Source organism: Oncorhynchus mykiss, chromosome 30 (assembly GCF_057628025.1).
Source record: "Oncorhynchus mykiss isolate SJ-2025 chromosome 30, ASM5762802v1, whole genome shotgun sequence".
Classification (NCBI taxonomy): domain Eukaryota; kingdom Metazoa; phylum Chordata; class Actinopteri; order Salmoniformes; family Salmonidae; genus Oncorhynchus; species Oncorhynchus mykiss.
Window position 1 is genome coordinate 8,030,001 of NC_143051.1, and position 19,825 is coordinate 8,049,825.

Here is a 19,825-nt window from a genome sequence, read left to right on the forward strand (position 1 = left end):
CACTTTAGGAAACTACACTTGGTAACTACACTAAGGAAACTACACTTTAGGAAACTACACTTTAGGAAACTAGACTAAGGAAACTACACTTTAGGAAACTACACTTTAGGAAACTACACTTTAGGAAACTACACTTGGTAACTACACTAAGGAACCTACACTTTATAAAACTACACTAAGGAAACTACACTTTAGGAAACTACACTAAGGAAACTAAACTTTAGGAAACTAGACTAAGGAAACTACACTTTAGGAAACTAAACTTTGGGAAACTACACTTTAGGAAACTAAACTTTGGGAAACTACACTTTAGGAAACTAAACTTTAGGAAACTAAACTTTGGGAAACTAGGTAATTGCCTTACTGCAATAAATCAAATAAATATGTCTGTTTGTAATCTGTACCATTAATGAGCTCAGTCACGTTATGTTAGCAGTGGCTGCGTCGATAACATACAAGCTGTAGCATACCGATAGAGACGTTAAAGCCATGGTTGGCTTGTGACTAATGTGTATCAAGGTTGGGATCAATTCCATTTAAATTCCAATCAATTCAGGAAGTTAAACTCCAATTACAATTCTCACCAAGTTTTTCAATAAGGAACACTTGGAAATGGAATTTGGTTTATTCTCAGAGTTGACTGGAATTGAAATGGAATTGATCCCAGGGGAGAGGAGAGTGATTCTCTTGGTTCACAGTAACATTCTACCACCCTATCTCTATGTTCTATCACCCTATCTATATGTTCTATCACCCTATCTATACGTTCTATCAACCTATCTCTATGTTCTATCACCCTGTCTCTATGTTCTATCACCCTATCTATATGTTCTATCACCCTGTCTCTATGTTCTATCACCCTATCTATATGTTCTATCACCCTATCTCTATGTTCTATCACCCTATCTATATGTTCTATCACCCTATCTATATGTTCTATCACCCTATCTCTATGTTCTATCACCCTATCTATATGTTCTATCACCCTGTCTCTATGTTCTATCACCCTATCTATATGTTCTATCACCCTATCTCTATGTTCTATCACCCTGTCTCTATGTTCTATCACCCTATCTATATGTTCTATCACCCTATCTCTATGTTCTATCACCCTATCTATATGTTCTATCACCCTATCTCTATGTTCTATCACCCTGTCTCTATGTTCTATCACCCTATCTATATGTTCTATCACCCTATCTCTATGTTCTATCACCCTATCTATATGTTATATCACCCTATCTATACGTTCTATCAACCTATCTCTATGTTCTATCACCCTATCTCTATGTTATATCACCCTATCTCTATGTTCTATCACCCTATCTCTATGTCCTATCACCCTATCTCTATGTTCTATCACCCTAACTCTGTGTTCTATCACCCTATCTATATGTTCTATCACCCTATCTCTATGTTCTATCACCCTAACTCTGTGTTCTATCACCCTATCTATATGTTCTATCACCCTATCTATATGTTCTATCACCCTATCTATATTCATCCCTCTCACTGGATGATAAGAGCAAACACACACACCTTGATACGTGTGTAGTACATGGGGTTGTGTGTAACTCAGTCTGAAGTGTCCCCAGTTATGTTAGTGAATAGCTCGTTTTTAGCGCTGACGCTGACTTGTAAGACACTTTAGGAGGGTGGTCACAAGGCAGAGGTCCCGTGAGAGCCCAATCAGGTGGAGGCAGCACTCGCTAGGCAAGCAGCATGATGCCCGTTATATGTGCAACGACACATGGAATAAGACACATGGAATAAGACACATGGAATAAGCCCAGCTAATTCATATGCAGCTGCACCAGCTAGCCTCTCTTTTTTTCTCTCTCCTCTCCTCACCCTCCTCCTCCTCTCTTCTCCTCCTCCACTCCTCACCTTCCTCCTCTCCTCCCATCCTCTCTCTCCTTCTGTCCTCCTCTCCTCATCCTCTCCTCCTCCCCTCCTCCCCACCTCTTCTCCTCAGCTCCTCTCCCTCCTTTTCTCTTCTCCTCCCCTCTCCTCCTCCCCTCCTCCTCTCCTCACCCTTCACCTCTCCTCCCATCCTCCTCTCCTTCCATCCTCCTATCCTCCTCTCCTCCTCCCCTCCTCCCCACCTATTCTGCACCTCCTCCTCTCCCTTTTCTTCTCCTCTCCTCCCCCCCTCTCCTCCCATTCTCCTCTCCTCCTCCCTTACTCCTCTCCTCATCCTCCTCTTCTCCTCCCCCTCTTCTTCTCCCATACTCATCCTCTCCTCCTCTTCTTCTTCTCATCCTCCCCTCCTCTCCTCATCCTCCTCTTCTCATCCTCTCCTCTCCTCCCCTCCTCTCCTCATCCTCCTCTTCTCCTCCTCTCTTCCCCTTTTCTCCTCACCCTCCTCCTCTCCTCCCCTCCTGTCATGCATCTCTCCATAGCCAGTACAGACAGATGAGCAGCCAGCCATAGACTGGCTAATACACTGGGAGAAACAGACCATGATAACAAGATAAAAACCAGCTAGCTAAGGATGGCGAGAGAGAGAGAGAGAGAGAGACAGAGAGAGAGACAGAGAGAGAGGAGAAGGGACAGAAGGTTAGGGAAGAGGGGACTACAGGTAGAGAAGTGAGGTTAATGTGTTCGTAGTCTGCAGACAGTTTGTCTAACTTGTTAGAGTGTGACGCCATATGTGTTAGTGAGGTCTGTAGATCTCTCTCTTTCTGTCTCTCTCTCTCAATTCAATTCCATTCAGGGATGTATTGACATGGGAAACATAAGTTTACATTGTCAAAACAGCTGAAATAGACAATAAACAATATAAAATAAAACAGTAAACAAAAGAATAAAGATATTTTAACTGTTATATTATGGCAACATACAGTGTTCTCAAAAAGCCTGGAGGGAGCGGTTGAGTCGGATTACCAGACGCCCCAAAATACCAGATGTATTTCTGAGTGTATCTGAGTGGAGCCAAAGAGAGAATTTGATTGAAGAAGAGAAAGAAAGATGCAGTTTGACAGACAACCCAGAAGCCCCAGAGAGACGTTTTGGAGGTTTTCGTCAGATGTAGAGTGCACTATCTCTCTCCCTCCCTCTCTCTCCCTCTCTCTCTCTCCCTCCCTCTCTCTCCCTCTCTCTCTCTCCCTCTCTCTCTCTCCCTCTCTCTCTCTCCCTCTCTCTCTCTCTCTCTATCTCTCTCGCTCTCTCTCCCCTCTCTCTCTCTCTCTCTGTCTCTCTCTCTCTCTCTCTCTCTCTACCTCCCTGTACCTCCCTCTCTTTCCTCTCTCTCCTCTCTCCTCTCTCTCTCTCTCTCTACCTCCCTGTACCTCCCTCTCTCTCCCTCTCGCGCTCTCTCTCCTCTCTCTCTCTCTCTCTCTCTCTCTCTCTCTCTACCTCCCTATACCTCCCTCTCTCTCTCCTCTCTCTCTCTATCTCCTCTGTCTCTCTCTCTCTCTGTCTCTCTCTGTCTTTCTCTCTCTCCCTCTCTCTCCCTCTCTCTACCTCCCTGTACCTCCCTCTCCCTCTCCCTCTCTCTCTCTCTCTCTCTCTCTCTCTCTCCCTCTCTTTCTCTCTCTCTCTCCCTCTCTCTCTCTCCCTGTCTTTCTCTCTCTCTCCCTCTCTCTCTCTCTCTCCCTCTCTCTCTCTCTCTCTCCCTCTCTTTCTCCCTCTCTCTATCTCTCTCTCCGTCTTTCATTCCATTTCTCCTCTGCAGCCAGCGATGGAGCGCAACTCTAAACTCTTAACGCCAAATTCTTTATTCCTCTTCTCCTCCTTCCTCTCCTCCACTGTTCCGCGTGCTCTTTAGGATACATCCAAGTTTAGGCATTTTCTTTAATTTCCCAAATTTGTCCACAGAATATTCCCCGTCTTTGAAAAACTGACGACCCCGTTTCCTCGTCTCCTTCAAAAACGATCTCGGGAAGAAGTGGGTTACGCCACGAAGCGTCTCTTCCTCATCTCTTCATCTTCCTCTCAATCCTTCTCGATGCCACCGAAAACAGAGTGCAGCTTTGCCTCCGTGTGTGTGTGTGTGTGTGTGCGTGTGCGTGTGCGTGTGTGTGTGTGTGTGTGTGTGTGTGTGTGTGTGTGTGTGTGTGTGTGTGTGTGTGTGTGTGTGTGCTCTCGTTTCCTGCAGCAGCACACTGATTCTCAGCTCTCTCTCTCTGTCTCACTGTGTGTTTCAGCTAGAGTGTGTGTGTGGCTGTCTCGCCATGACACAGCAACCATCTGACTTACCTCGTCATCTCCAGGAGAACGGCATTATGGGAAATATCGGGCGCGACATTGTCAGACCTCTCTCGCCACCTGGGGAGCTTCGATAATATAAAATGCGTTGACCGATAACTAACGACAATTGATTCCACAGAGGATTTACGAAAATACATCTCAACCTAACATACCCACTTTACTGAGAGCAAAAGAATACATCATTGTTTGTCAGGTTCTCTCTCTCTCTCCTCTCTCTCATTCTCTCTCTCTCTCTCTCTTTTCTCTTTCTTCTCTCTCGCTCTCCTCTCTCTCGCCCTCTAAATATAACTTTCCATCTCTCTTTCTTTCAAACAGTAAACAACCTTGTCCTGCCCGAAAAAAATGTCAATCTCATTTCAACCTCTCTTCATAAAAAATGATCTCCCACTCCTTGGAAAGAAAGACAAAAGCATTCTCTTTCACTCCACATCTCTTTCTCACTCTCTCTCTCGCTCCCTCCCTCCCTCTCTCATCTCTCATTCTCCCTCTCTTTCTCTCTCTCACTCCCTCTCTATCTCTCTCTATCTCTGTCTTTAATCTCTCCTCTTGTATTACTTTTCAGTTCTGATCTCCCTCTGTCTCCTCCGTTCTCCTTCCTATCTCTGATCTCCCTCTGTCTCATCCGTTCTCCTTCCTATCTCTGATCTCCCTCTGTCTCCTCCATTCTCCTTCGTCTCTCTAATCTCCCTCTGTCTCACCCATTCTCCTTCCTCTCTCTGATCTCCCTCTGTCTCCTTCCTCTCTGTGATCTCCCTCTGTCTCCTCCGTTCTCTGATCTCTGTCCGTCTTCCTCTCTGTGATCTCCATCTATCCCTTCCGTTCTCCTTCCTCTCTGTGATCTCCCTCTGTCTCTTTCCTCTCTGTGATCTCCATCTGTATCCTTCCTCTCTGTGATCTCCCTCTGTCTCCTTCCTCTCTGTGATCTCCCTCTGTCTCCTTCCTCTCTGTGATTTCCCTCTGCCTCCTTCCTCTCTGTTATCTCCCTCTGTCTCCTTCCTCTCTGTGATCTCCCTCTGCCTCCTTCCTCTCTGTGATCTCCCTCTGACTCCTTCCTCTCTGTGATCTCCCTCCGACTCCTTCCTCTCTGTGATCTCCCTCCGACTCCTTCCTCTCTGTGATCTCCCTCTGACTCCTTCCTCTCTGTGATCTCCCTCCGACTCCTTCCTCTCTGTGATCTCCCTCTGTCTCCTTCCTCTCTGTGATCTCCCTCTGTCCCCTTCCTCTCTGTGATCTCCCTCTGTCCCCTTCCTCTCTGTGATCTCCCTCCGACTCCTTCCTCTCTGTGATCTCCCTCTCTCCTTCCTCTCTGTGATCTCCCTCTGTCCCCTTCCTCTCTCTGATCTCCCTCCGACTCCTTCCTCTCTGTGATCTCCCTCTGACTCCTTCCTCTCTGTGATCTCCCTCCGACTCCTTCCTCTCTGAGATCTCCCTCTGACTCCTTCCTCTCTGTGATCTCCCTCCGACTCCTTCCTCTCTGTGATCTCCCTCTGTCTCCTTCCTGTCTGTGATCTCCTTCTGTCCCCTTCCTCTCTGTGATCTCCCTCTGTCCCCTTCCTCTCTCTGATCTCCCTCCGACTCCTTCCTCTCTGTGATCTCCCTCTGTCTCCTTCCTCTCTGTGATCTCCCTCTGTCTCCTCCGTTCTCTGATCTCTGTCCGTCTTCCTCTCTGTGATCTCCATCTATCCCTTCCATTCTCCTTCCTCTCTGTGATCTCCCTCTGTCTCCTTCCTCTCTGTGATCTCCCTCTGACTCCTTCCTCTCTGTGATCTCCCTCCGACTCCTTCTTCTCTGTGATCTCCCTCTGTCTCCTTCCTCTCTGTGATCTCCCTCTGTCCCCTTCCTCTCTGTGATCTCTCTCTGTCCCCTTCCTCTCTGTGATCTCTCTCTGTCCCCTTCCTCTCTCTGATCTCCCTCTGTCCCCTTCCTCTCTGTGATCTCCCTCCGACTCTTTCCTCTCTGTGATCTCCCTCTGTCCCCTTCCTATCTCTGATCTCCCTCCGACTCCTTCCTCTCTGTGATCTCCCTCTGTCTCCTTCCTCTCTGTGATCTCCCTCTGACTCCTTCCTCACTCTGATCTCCCTCTGCCTCCTATGTTCTCCGTCCTATATTTATTTATTTCTGAAGGAAGGAAGGATCCTTTATTTAAACATTTGGTAACAGTAACAGCGTGTGGGGAACTGTCCTGTCTTCCACCTTTATACATCAGACAGAGCATGCAGTCGGTCTCTGATAAGGCAGAACGTTTTTGAATGAACATGTTAAAACTGAGTTGGTGTTTTTCCAGAATTGCAAAGTCTGAAACATCATGATCCCCCTTCACTCAGTTAAAGAGTATAATACACACACACACACACACACACACACACACACACACACACACACATTGCACACACACACATTGCACACACACACACGCACACACTCACACACACACACAGAGACACACACACACACACACACACATTTCACATACACACACACATTTCACATACACACACACACACACACACACAAACACACACACACACACACGCACACACGCACGCACGCAGGCACACACTCAAAGGCCCCATTGTGTACGACCTTGGGTCAAATTGGCCGCGTCAATCCCAGGCAGTTAAGAGGGACGGGAAACCTATTTAATGAGTAACTCTGCCTATCTAACTGTCCATGGGAATCGTGCAGTTAGGCAGCCCTGCATAGAAGTGACTGTCGTTCACCGATTGGCTGTGTAGGCAACTCACGGAGAATAACAACAAACTCAGTCCAGTGTATGGTAGAAGTGTCAGTCCCAAATACCACCCTATTCCCTACATACTGCACTACCTATGAGCCCCAGTCAAAAGTAGTGCACTATATTATGACAGACCAGCTAGATCTACTGTCTCTACTATATTATGACAGACCAGCTAGATCTACTGTCTCTACTATATTATGACAGACCAGCTAGATCTACTGTCTCTACTATATTATGACAGACCAGTGAGATCTGCTGTCTCTACTATATTATGACAGACCAGTGAGATCTACTGTCTCTATTATATTATGACAGACCAGCTAGATCTACTGTCTCTACTATATTATGACAGACCAGCGAGATCTGCTGTCTCTACTATATTATGACAGACCAGCTAGATCTACTGTCTACTATATTATGACAGACCAGTTAGATCTGCTGTCTCTATTACATTATGACAGACCAGCTAGATCTACTGTCTACTATATTATGACAGACCAGTTAAATCTGCTGTCTCTATTACATTATGACAGACCAGCTAGATCTACTGTCTACTATATTATGACAGACCAGTGAGATCTGCTGTCTCTATTACATTATGACAGACCAGCTAGATCTACTGTCTCTATTATATTATGACAGACCAGTTAGATCTACTGTCTCTATTATATTATGACAGACCAGTGAGATCTACTGTCTCTATTATATTATGACAGACCAGCTAGATCTACTGTCTCTACTATATTATGACAGACCAGCTAGATCTACTGTCTCTACTATATTATGACAGACCAGTGAGATCTACTGTCTCTACTATATTATGACAGACCAGTGAGATCTACTGTCTCTACTATATTATGACAGACCTGCTAGATTGACTCTCATTTAAAATATGACAGACCAGCGAGATCTACAGTCTCTACTATATTATGACAGACCTGCTAGATCTACTGTCTCTATTATAATATGACAGACCAGCTAGATCTACTGTCTCTATTATAATATGACTGACCAGCTAGATCTACTGTCTCTATTATAATATGACAGAACAGCTAGATCTACTGTCTCTATTATATTATGACAGACCTGCGAGATCTACTGTCTCTACTATATTATGACAGACCTGCTAGATTGACTCTCATTTAAATTATGACAGACCAGCGAGATCTACTGTCTCTATTATATTATGACAGACCAGTGAGATCTACTGTCTCTACTATATTATGACAGACCAGTGAGATCTACTGTCTCTAATATATTATGACAGACCAGCGAGATCTACTGTCTCTACTATATTATGACAGACCTGCTAGATCTACTGTCTACTATATTATGACAGACCAGCTAGATCTACTGTCTCTACTATATTATGACAGACCAGCTAGATCTACTGTCTCTACTATATTATGACAGACCAGCTAGATCTACTGTCTCTACTATATTATGACAGACCAGCTAGATCTACTGTCTCTACTATATTATGACAGACCAGCGAGATCTACTGTCTCTACTATATTATGACAGACCTGCTAGGTCTACTGTCTCTACTATATTATGACAGACCAGCTAGATCTACTGTCTCTACTATATTATGACAGACCAGCTAGATCTACTGTCTCTACTATATTATGACAGACCAGTGAGATCTACTGTCTCTACTATATTATGACAGACCAGCTAGATCTACTGTCTCTATTTTATTATGACAGACCAGCTAGATCTACTGTCTCTATTTTACTATGACAGACCAGCTAGATCTACTGTCTCTATTTTATTATGACAGACCTGCTAGATTGACTCTCATTTAAATTATGACAGACCAGCGAGATCTACTGTCTCTACTATGTTATGACAGACCTGCTAGATTGACTCTCATTTAAATTATGACAGACCAGCGAGATCTACTGTCTCTACTAAGTTATGACAGACCTGCTAGATTGACTCTCATTTAAATTATGACAGACCTTCTAGATCTACTGTCTCTACTATGTTATGACAGACCTGCTAGATTGACTCTCATTTAAATTATGACAGACCAGCAAGATCTACTGTCTCTACTATATTATGACAGACCTGCTAGATTGACTCTCATTTAAATTATGACAGACCAGCTAGATCTACTGTCTCTATTTTATTATGACAGACCTGCTAGATTGACTCTCATTTAAATTATGACAGACCAGCTCGATCTACTGTCTCTACTATATTATGACAGACCAGCTAGGTCTACTGCCTCTACTATATTATGACAGACCAGCTAGATCTACTGTCTCTATTATATTATGGCAGACCAGCTAGATCTACTGTCTCTATTAAATTATGACAGACCAGCTAGATCTACTGTCTCTACTATATTATGACAGACCAGCTAGATCTACTGTCTCTACTATATTATGACAGACCAGCTAGATCTACTGTCTCTATTATATTATGACAGACCAGCTAGATCTACTGTCTCTACTATATTATGACAGACCAGTGAGATCTACTGTCTCTACTATATTATGACAGACCAGCTAGATCTACTGTCTCTACTATATTATGACAGACCAGCTAGATCTACTGTCTCTATTATATTATGACAGACCAGCGAGATCTACTGTCTCTACTATATTATGACAGACCTGCTAGATCTACTGTCTCTACTATATTATGACAGACCAGCTAGATCTACTGTCTCTACTATATTATGACAGACCAGCTAGATCTACTGTCTCTACTATATTATGACAGACCAGTGAGATCTACTGTCTCTACTATATTATGACAGACCAGCTAGATCTACTGTCTCTATTTTATTATGACAGACCAGCTAGATCTACTGTCTCTATTTTACTATGACAGACCAGCTAGATCTACTGTCTCTATTTTATTATGACAGACCTGCTAGATTGACTCTCATTTAAATTATGACAGACCAGCGAGATCTACTGTCTCTACTATGTTATGACAGACCTGCTAGATTGACTCTCATTTAAATTATGACAGACCAGCGAGATCTACTGTCTCTACTAAGTTATGACAGACCTGCTAGATTGACTCTCATTTAAATTATGACAGACCTTCTAGATCTACTGTCTCTACTATGTTATGACAGACCTGCTAGATTGACTCTCATTTAAATTATGACAGACCAGCGAGATCTACTGTCTCTACTATATTATGACAGACCTGCTAGATTGACTCTCATTTAAATTATGACAGACCAGCTAGATCTACTGTCTCTATTTTATTATGACAGACCTGCTAGATTGACTCTCATTTAAATTATGACAGACCAGCTAGATCTACTGTCTCTACTATATTATGACAGACCAGCTAGATCTACTGCCTCTACTATATTATGACAGACCAGCTAGATCTACTGTCTCTATTATATTATGACAGACCAGCTAGATCTACTGTCTCTATTAAATTATGACAGACCAGCTAGATCTACTGTCTCTACTATATTATGACAGACCAGCTAGATCTACTGTCTCTACTATATTATGACAGACCAGCTAGATCTACTGTCTCTATTATATTATGACAGACCAGCTAGATCTACTGTCTCTACTATATTATGACAGACCAGTGAGATCTACTGTCTCTACTATATTATGACAGACCAGCTAGATCTACTGTCTCTACTATATTATGACAGACCAGCTAGATCTACTGTCTCTATTATATTATGACAGACCAGCTAGATCTACTGTCTCTATTATATTATGACAGACCAGCTAGATTTACTGTCTTTATTATATTATGACAGACCAGATAGATCTACTGTCTCTATTACATTATGACAGACCAGCTAGATCTACTGTCTCTATTACATTATGACAGACCAGCTAGATCTACTGTCTCTATTACATTATGACAGACCAGCTAGATCTACTGTCTCTACTATATTATGACAGACCAGATAGATCTACTGTCTCTATTATATTATGACAGACCAGCTAGATCTACTGTCTCTATTATATTATGACAGACCAGCTAGATCTACTGTCTCTATTATATTATGACCGACCAGATAGATCTACTGTCTCTATTATATTATGACAGACCAGCTAGATCTACTGTCTCTATTATATTATGACAGACCAGCTAGATCTACTGTCTCTACTATATTATGACAGACCAGCGAGATCTACTGTCTCTACTATATTATGACAGACCTGCTAGATTGACTCTCATTTAAATTATGACAGACCAGCTAGATCTACTGTCTCTACTATATTATGACAGACCTGCTAGATTGACTCTCATTTAAAATATGACAGACCAGCTAGATCTACTGTCTCTACTATATTATGACAGACCAGCTAGATCTACTGTCTCTACTATATTATGACAGACCAGCTAGATCTACTGTCTCTACTATATTATGACAGACCAGTGAGATCTACTGTCTCTACTATATTATGACAGACCAGCTAGATCTACTGTCTCTACTATATTATGACAGACCAGCGAGATCTATTGTCTCTACTATATTATGACAGACCAGTGAGATCTACTGTCTCTACTATATTATGACAGACCAGCGAGATCTACTGTCTCTACTATATTATGACAGACCAGTGAGATCTACTGTCTCTACTATATTATGACAGACCAGCTAGATCTACTGTCTCTACTATATTATGACAGACCAGCTAGATCTTCTGTCTCTACTATATTATGACAGACCAGTGAGATCTACTGTCTCTACTATATTATGACAGACCAGCTAGATCTACTGTCTCTACTATATTATGACAGACCAGTGAGATCTACTGTCTCTACTATATTATGACAGACCAGTGAGATCTACTGTCTCTACTATATTATGACAGACCAGCTAGATCTACTGTCTCTACTATATTATGACAGACCAGTGAGATCTACTGTCTCTACTATATTATGACAGACCAGCTAGATCTACTGTCTCTACTATATTATGACAGACCAGCGAGATCTACTGTCTCTACTATATTATGACAGACCAGTGAGATCTACTGTCTCTACTATATTATGACAGACCAGTGAGATCTACTGTCTCTACTATATTATGACAGACCAGTGAGATCTACTGTCTCTACTATATTATGACAGACCAGCTAGATCTACTGTCTCTACTATATTATGACAGACCAGCTAGATCTTCTGTCTCTACTATATTATGACAGACCAGTGAGATCTACTGTCTCTACTATATTATGACAGACCAGCTAGATCTACTGTCTCTACTATATTATGACAGACCAGTGAGATCTACTGTCTCTACTATATTATGACAGACCAGTGAGATCTACTGTCTCTACTATATTATGACAGACCAGCTAGATCTACTGTCTCTACTATATTATGACAGACCAGTGAGATCTACTGTCTCTACTATATTATGACAGACCAGCTAGATCTACTGTCTCTACTATATTATGACAGACCAGTGAGATCTACTGTCTCTACTATATTATGACAGACCAGCTAGATCTACTGTCTCTACTATATTATGACAGACCAGCTAGATCTACTGTCTCTACTATATTATGACAGACCAGCTAGATCTACTGTCTCTACTATATTATGACAGACCAGTGAGATCTACTGTCTCTACTGTATTATGACAGACCAGTGAGATCTACTGTCTCTATTATATTATGACAGACCAGCTAGATCTACTGTCTCTACTATATTATGACAGACCAGTGAGATCTACTGTCTCTACTATATTATGACAGACCAGTGAGATCTACTGTCTCTACTATATTATGACTTACCATGTAGACAATAGGACGCTATTTGGGAACCAGACAATATTATTTGTCAAACAGGTTTCAAAAGCCAGGTGTTCATTTCACCAGTGTTCATTTCACCAGGTGTTAATTTCACCAGGTGCTGTACCAGGTGTTCATTTCACCAGGTGTTCATTTCACCAGGTGCTGTACCAGGTGTTCATTTCACCAGATGCTGTACCAGGTGTTCATTTCACCAGATGCTGTACCAGGTGTTCATTTCACCAGATGCTGTACCAGGTGTTCGTTTCACCAGGTGTTCATTTCACCAGGTGTTCATTTCACCAGGTGTTCATTTCACCAGGTGCTGTACCAGGTGTTCATTTCACCAGATGCTGTACCAGGTGTTCATTTCACCAGGTGTTGATTTCACCAGGTGTTCATTTCACCAGGTGCTGTACCAGGTGTTCATTTCACCAGATGCTGTACCAGGTGTTCATTTCACCAGGTGTTCATTTCACCAGGTGTTCATTTCACCAGGTGCTGTACCAGGTGTTCATTTCACCAGGTGCTGTACCAGGTGTTCATTTCACCAGGTGCTGTACCAGGTGTTCATTTCACCAGGTGTTCATTTCACCAGGTGCTGTACCAGGTGTTCATTTCACCAGGTGCTGTACCAGGTGTTCATTTCACCAGGCGCTGTACCAGGTGTTCATTTCACCAGATGCTGTACAAGCTTGGTGAATAACCTGGCAGGTCTTGGTGTGACTCTCGTAGTTAAATAGCTAGGCTGGTGTATTGTGTGTGTGTGTGTGCGCGCGTGCGCGCGTGTGTTAACCACTTCGTTAGAATAGGGTGTGTTTGACTGTTCGGTAAACACCCATCAGTTACCCTTAAACTGGCAACAGGTGCGCAGTATGTTTGTGTTCTTATAAGCAGGAAGTGAAAATCTATCTCTGTGTCATTGCTGTTTCCAAAAAAACGCGTTGAGATAGAGGGTCCTCTGTTTGATAAGACTTGTGTATTAATATTGTCTTATTGCTGGGAATGGTGGGTTATATGCGTGTACATTCACTACGTGATCAACGAATCAATACAGCAACGATATCAGAGTAGAAGCCCGAGCAAACATACAGGTATATCTCAGCCTATTCAAGTTCCTGTATCTGGAGAGGCGTGTGCCAGAACGGTGAGAGCAGCTTTGGAGTAAACAAGACAATGAATGATGACACACCGCTCGGGTATCTTGCTGAGTAACCACATAAGGAATCGGCTTCGACTCTCACACACTAGGATTGTAAATTTTAAATAAATATAATATCTAAATTAAATCGGTATGACCTTAAACTGTCAAAAAAAAAAGAAGAAGAAGATGGGTGTAAATATCCTTGATGAGAGAAAAACAAACTAGTTAACGCATCGTGATGATGACAGGGTGACAAGGAACTCATATTAAGATGTGTGATTTATGTATGAGCTTGCCGTGCGCACACACACAAAATACAAAAAACACACACAAACACAAATGTATCACACTTATGATGAAAACATGAATCGTTTTTTTTCTCTCTGGCTCTACGCTGACATCTAGCGATGCTGCATCACTCTGTGGAACGCACGACCGATGTAAAAACAAGGACTGACTGCCGCCTCGCCGGGGTGTCAGGGCCTCCGTTGCGCAGGACAGAGACACTCTGGGGGGGCTATACCCGTGGGCAGAATCCGCTGTCTGCCGCAGAACCAGCAAGAACGCAGAGATGAGAGAGACAATAACAACTGCGCTATGCGCGGATGGTATTGCATGCTGTAGGGACCATGTGCTCACAAACAATAACCAAGCTGTTAGATCAACAATCAATATGGATATTTCTCTTATGATTTATCTAATTGGTACTTTTATGGGATTTATTTAGTAATAGGTTCCTTAAACAAATATCTGTTAATTTTTTTAAATGTCTATTATCTAATAATATTCCATCACTGTTAAGACTGGCTTCGGTTTAATAGTAATTAATTTAATTATATCGACTGACATTGTTTACTTTCTTTTCTTGTTTATGTCATTCATATTACACGACCTAAATCCAGAATCCGCATTACATTGAACTAATGCGTGTGTATGTGTAAAGCATGGGTCTTATTATTGAGAAAGGCGGCAGAGAAACGACTGCAAATAACTGCCTCTCAGTTCGCTTCAGACCAGCGGTTCAGACAGTCAGACAGAAATGAGGTCAGATACACGAACGCTCATTGCACACTCCGATTATTATTACACGGTTTATTCAGCCAATGGACGCCGGCGGGGAGTGGTTTTGGCCAAAAACAGGATAGAGACAGCGCGTGATTGGCTGTTTAGAATGGCTTTTATTTCTCGGGAGGGGATATAAAAGTGTGTGGCGTTGAACGGTATGTTTACAGTATACTGGCAGAACGATAAGGAAAAAGGGGACTATGAAAAAGTGCGACACTTCCATTCTTCCACATGGTTCTCTTACTGCTCAGGCTAGCTGTGCAGACAGCGATATTAAACATCTCATAGGAAAGTTACGGAGTTGTTTTCAGCAGCGAAGTGTTCTTGGTATCACAGGGCGAGTTTTCAGTCGCACTGGAAGTTGAACGTTTGAGTGCAGAACTTTGACGTTTGAACTTGTTATTTTGTGCATCTTTTGGAAAATATCCGCGCACCGGAGACTTAAGTACACAGTGCTCCAAAACGGACTGATCAGACAGAGTACTGCGAAGAAAGAGAAAGCAGACCTGCAACAACTTTTACACATTCGGTCTGTGTGGTTACACAAACATACATTTCTTGAGTGACTGAAACAAAACTCTGATGATAGAACATTGGCAACTTTTACGCACTTCACACCATAACGACATAATTCTGAATAGCACTTTTTTAAAAATTTGCATTCCTGTCTAACCGAGAGACAGAGAAGGAAAGAAAGGGAAACGATGGTACAGCACATCAGCCACGCAGAGAGCACAGATCCCTTCTCTCCCGGCGGCGACTCCACCGATACCGGGGATATGGACTTGGACATGGACCCGTCCCCGACTCCCGGGTCTCCGCTATCCTCCAACGGAAGGGACCGAGGCAACGTCGCCTGGTGTAAAACCCCCACAGGACACATCAAGAGACCGATGAACGCGTTTATGGTGTGGTCTCAGATCGAGAGGAGAAAGATCATGGAGCAGAGCCCGGACATGCACAACGCCGAGATCTCCAAGAGGCTGGGCAAGCGCTGGAAGCTGCTCAAAGACACGGACAAGATCCCCTTCATCCGGGAAGCAGAGCGGCTGAGGCTCAAGCACATGGCCGACTACCCTGACTACAAGTACCGGCCGAGGAAGAAGGTTAAGACACCCAGTACCAAGACAGAGCGGGGAGAGAGAGGGGAGAAAGGAGCGGATAGGAGCGGGGGCTCAAAATCCTCCTTGAAAAAAAGCTCTGGATCTATGGGGGCCAGCAGAGCGCACAAGCAGGGACATGGGAGCGCCAAGCTGGCTACCCAGGGGCCGGAGTGTGCATCTTCCGCGGATCACCACACACTCTACAAATCCAGGTCAGTGACTAGCGCTCGACAGATACCAGACAAGCAAACGAGGCGCGAACACATGTTTGGCGGAGGAGGGAGCTTGGACAGCGGGCCACCCTCTGTGGGAGTCCCGGGCAGTCCTGCCCTGAGCAGCTCGGCTGAGTCCAGTGACCCGATGAGCCTGTACGATGACCAGGTGACGGGGACTAGCAAAGCCACTAACCCTTCATCATCCTCATCATCAAAGGCCCGCCTCAGGTATACACGTGCTTCCTCTCCAACCCCGTCCGCCTCTCACTCCTCTGCCTCCTCCCTCTCTTCTTCCTCGGATGAAGAGCAGGAGGATGAGCGGTTCGAGCTACAGCCGAGCTCTGGGTTTAAGAGCATGTCTCTGGGCAGCATGGGGCCATGTGTGTCGGAGCTGGACAGGGATCTGGACTGGAGCTTCGGGGAGTGCGGGGCGGGATCTCACTTTGACTTCCCCGACTACTGCACCCCAGAGGTCAGCGAGATGATCTCTGGAGACTGGCTGGAGTCCACCATCTCCAACCTGGTCTTCACCTACTGAGCGGCAGAGAGGAGGAGAGAAAAGAAAACGCACAGAGAAAATAAGGGAAAGAGAACCCCCTGCCTCGCGCAAAACTAAAACCCCGTGAGTGAGAATCTTCAGACATTTTTCAGATTAATGGGGAGTGAAACGTGCACAAAATAATTCCCCTGCGGTTTCGGAAAAGAATAGCCTAATTTGAAGGACATGTGTTTAGGTTATTCAAGCATGGTGTGTGCTTAATTAAGAACATCATATTTTTCATTTTGTGCTTATTGACAGGGATCATAGACACGAATTGGGACAGGCATGGGAGCATTGCTGCCTAGTGCGCAGACCTGACGGAAATAAAGTGCTTCGCTTGCATTTGGAGACGGGAGAAATGCTTTCTTACTCCCTTTGATCCCGCCTCTGTTTAGGAGTGACACACAGACGGACTTACTGAACGGAAGCATTCAACCGGGCCGCAGAAGGACGTTTTTTTCTGCCTGATGGTGATGATGACTGTATGAATAAAGAACATTTTTGGAGAGCTTGACGTTGCAAGGGGGTTGACGGTTTTATAAGGGACCCAGTCTGGTTATTTACCCGCCCTGTGTTGATGGTGTTTGTGGAGTTAATATTCAGGTTTGTTTTTCTTTCTGAAACTTAGAATAATAATGATAACAGCAAGCACGCGCTCCCTGTGGACTATTGTTCAATTTTAGTGATGAACCTGAAATAATAATGTTTATCGCAATGTGATTACAGCGCTGAGTGTGTGTGTGTGCGCGCGCGCGTGTGTGTGTGTGCGCGCGCGCGCGTGTGTGTGTGTAACCACAGAACACAGTTCACAATCACCAGCTTTCCTCTCAACGGCAGGACTTTTAATTAACAACTTAAAACTCAGAATCTTTTGTCTGAAAACTTTTACGCTCTCAATGCACATTTCAGGACCATTTCCCTTCCTGCGCAACTCCTAGTGCTTCTGACTTTGTAGTTATTCTATATCAGATGACGTTTTTTATATCGATGTATTTATACCAGCCGAACATTTTTTTGTTGTTGTTGTTTTATACTTTGAAGTATTGTTATCGTATAATAGGTCTCGTTTATGTGTAAGCCATGCACCTGTCTGTATCCCTCCGCGGGAGGGCTAGACGTGTATCTTATTTGAATGTTAATATCTCTCACTTTTTAAAGGAGAACTCAGTGTGTCATTGTCTATACGTGTATTTTTGTAGAAGATCTAAAGAGTGGATGCCGGTGGATTTTTAGGGTTAGTTTCCCTTATCTTCGAAGCCAGAGGGTCCGTTGTCACACAATCTGCTCCCTATACTATGTTTACGCATTGATAGTATCACGCCACATGCTTCTTAAAGGCACAGTGTCTATATTTCACCAGCCGAGTAAACAAACTCTCACACCACTGGAGCACCATCTCCACCCGGTGACTGCGTTTCTACAGTGGGTTTGGATAACCTGGACCCAATCTGTTTGCTCTGTCATGTTAAAGACCTTGGCATGATGGCACAAACAGACTGGTACACAGGCTATATCAGAACTGTTAAAGAGAGAGATAGAGATGCTGTTCGATTGAGAGAAAACATCTGTATGCTTTTATGGTGATATGTTTGATTTGAAACCACTGGGTGGAATGTGGCACTCACTATATTCTATATGCCTATTTGAGTCAGAGGGAGGTAGAGGGAGATGGAGGGAGGTGGAGGGAGGTGGAGGGAGATGGAGGGAGATGGAGGGAGGTGGAGGGAGGTGGAGGGAGATGGAGGGAGGTGGAGGGAGGTGGAGGGAGATGGAGGGAGGTGGAGGGAGGTGGAGGGAGGTGGAGGGAGGTGGAGGGAGGTGGAGGGAGATGGAGGGAGGTGGAGGGAGGTGGAGGGAGATGGGGGGAGGTGGAGGGAGGTGGAGGGAGATGGGGGGAGATGGAGGGAGGTGGAGGGAGGTGGAGGGAGGTGGAGAGAGGTGGAGGGAGGTGGAGGGAGATGGAGGGAGGTGGAGGGAGGTGGAGGGAGATGGAGGGAGGTGGAGGGAGATGGGGGGAGGTGGAGGGAGGTGGAGGGAGATGGAGGGAGTGCTTTGATTGTCTATCATTGTGCAATTGCATAATAAGAATATTTAGTAAGTTTTTTTCTACCTGTTGTCTTACTTACTAGCAAATTGTTTTCCTATATTATGGCATGGCAAATTAGCATTCGTATTTCAGATTCAGGTATATGTATAGCTGTTGTGTTTTAGGATAAAAAATAAATAATAATAATATCAATTGAAGATATTTATGTTTATTGACTGTATTATAAGGCAGATAAGATTGTGTTTATGATTTATGAATACCGGTCAGCGACAGGCACTAAAATTGCCATCTTTCGACATTCTGATGTTAAAGATGATTGGTCCAGGAATGTCTATCTTCATACCATTTTATTTGTTCTTTCTTTCTTTTTTCTTCATTTGTGCAATATGCTGTGTGTATGATCATGTTTCCTCCAATCATACCATAACTCATTTAAATATAGAACTCAACGCCAGCCAATCGGGTCAACGACTGCCTCAGACCTCTGTACAGAAAATGTTTGTTTGTTTGTTCGTTCGTTTGTTCGTTTTTGTTTTTTCAAGAAGGAAATAAAATCAGCTGGAACTGAATCTCTTTGTGTTGATTCGATGGCAGTAACAGTGTTCGGGTTCCAATCACAGGGGAAGCCAAGCCAGGGGGAAAACACTTTAGTTCAACCGGTGTGTTGTGATAATTGTGTTGTTTGCTCTATAACCTGTCAATTCATCTGCCCTGACACTGTGATATGGAGACACTGATATATAGACACTATGATATATAGGCACAGTGATATATATAGGCCTAAAGGACAAGACAATAATAAGACACTGTGATATATAGGCCTAAAGGACAAGACAATAATAAGACACTGTGATATATAGGACTAAAGACTGAGACAATGAGAAGACACTGTGATATATAGACACTGTGATATATAGACCCGGTGATATATAGGCACTGTGATATATAGACACTGTGATATATAGACACTGTGATATATAGGCACTGTGATATATAGGCACAGTGATATCT

At 43.7% G+C, this 19,825-nt stretch overlaps 1 protein-coding gene and 1 long non-coding RNA gene across 2 annotated transcripts in view; one reads left to right on the forward strand and one right to left on the reverse strand.

Moving 5' to 3' along the window:
- Positions 1 to 19,825, reverse strand: part of LOC149970189 (uncharacterized) — a 363,175-nt gene that overhangs the window by 320,364 nt on the left and 22,986 nt on the right. The window lies entirely within an intron of this gene.
- On the forward strand, positions 15,055 to 19,380 carry LOC110487863 (transcription factor SOX-4-like). The gene has a single exon (XM_021559778.3). It carries the CDS (start codon positions 15,613 to 15,615, stop codon positions 16,762 to 16,764), a length of 1,152 nt encoding a protein of 383 aa, XP_021415453.3. The 5' UTR covers positions 15,055 to 15,612; the 3' UTR covers positions 16,765 to 19,380.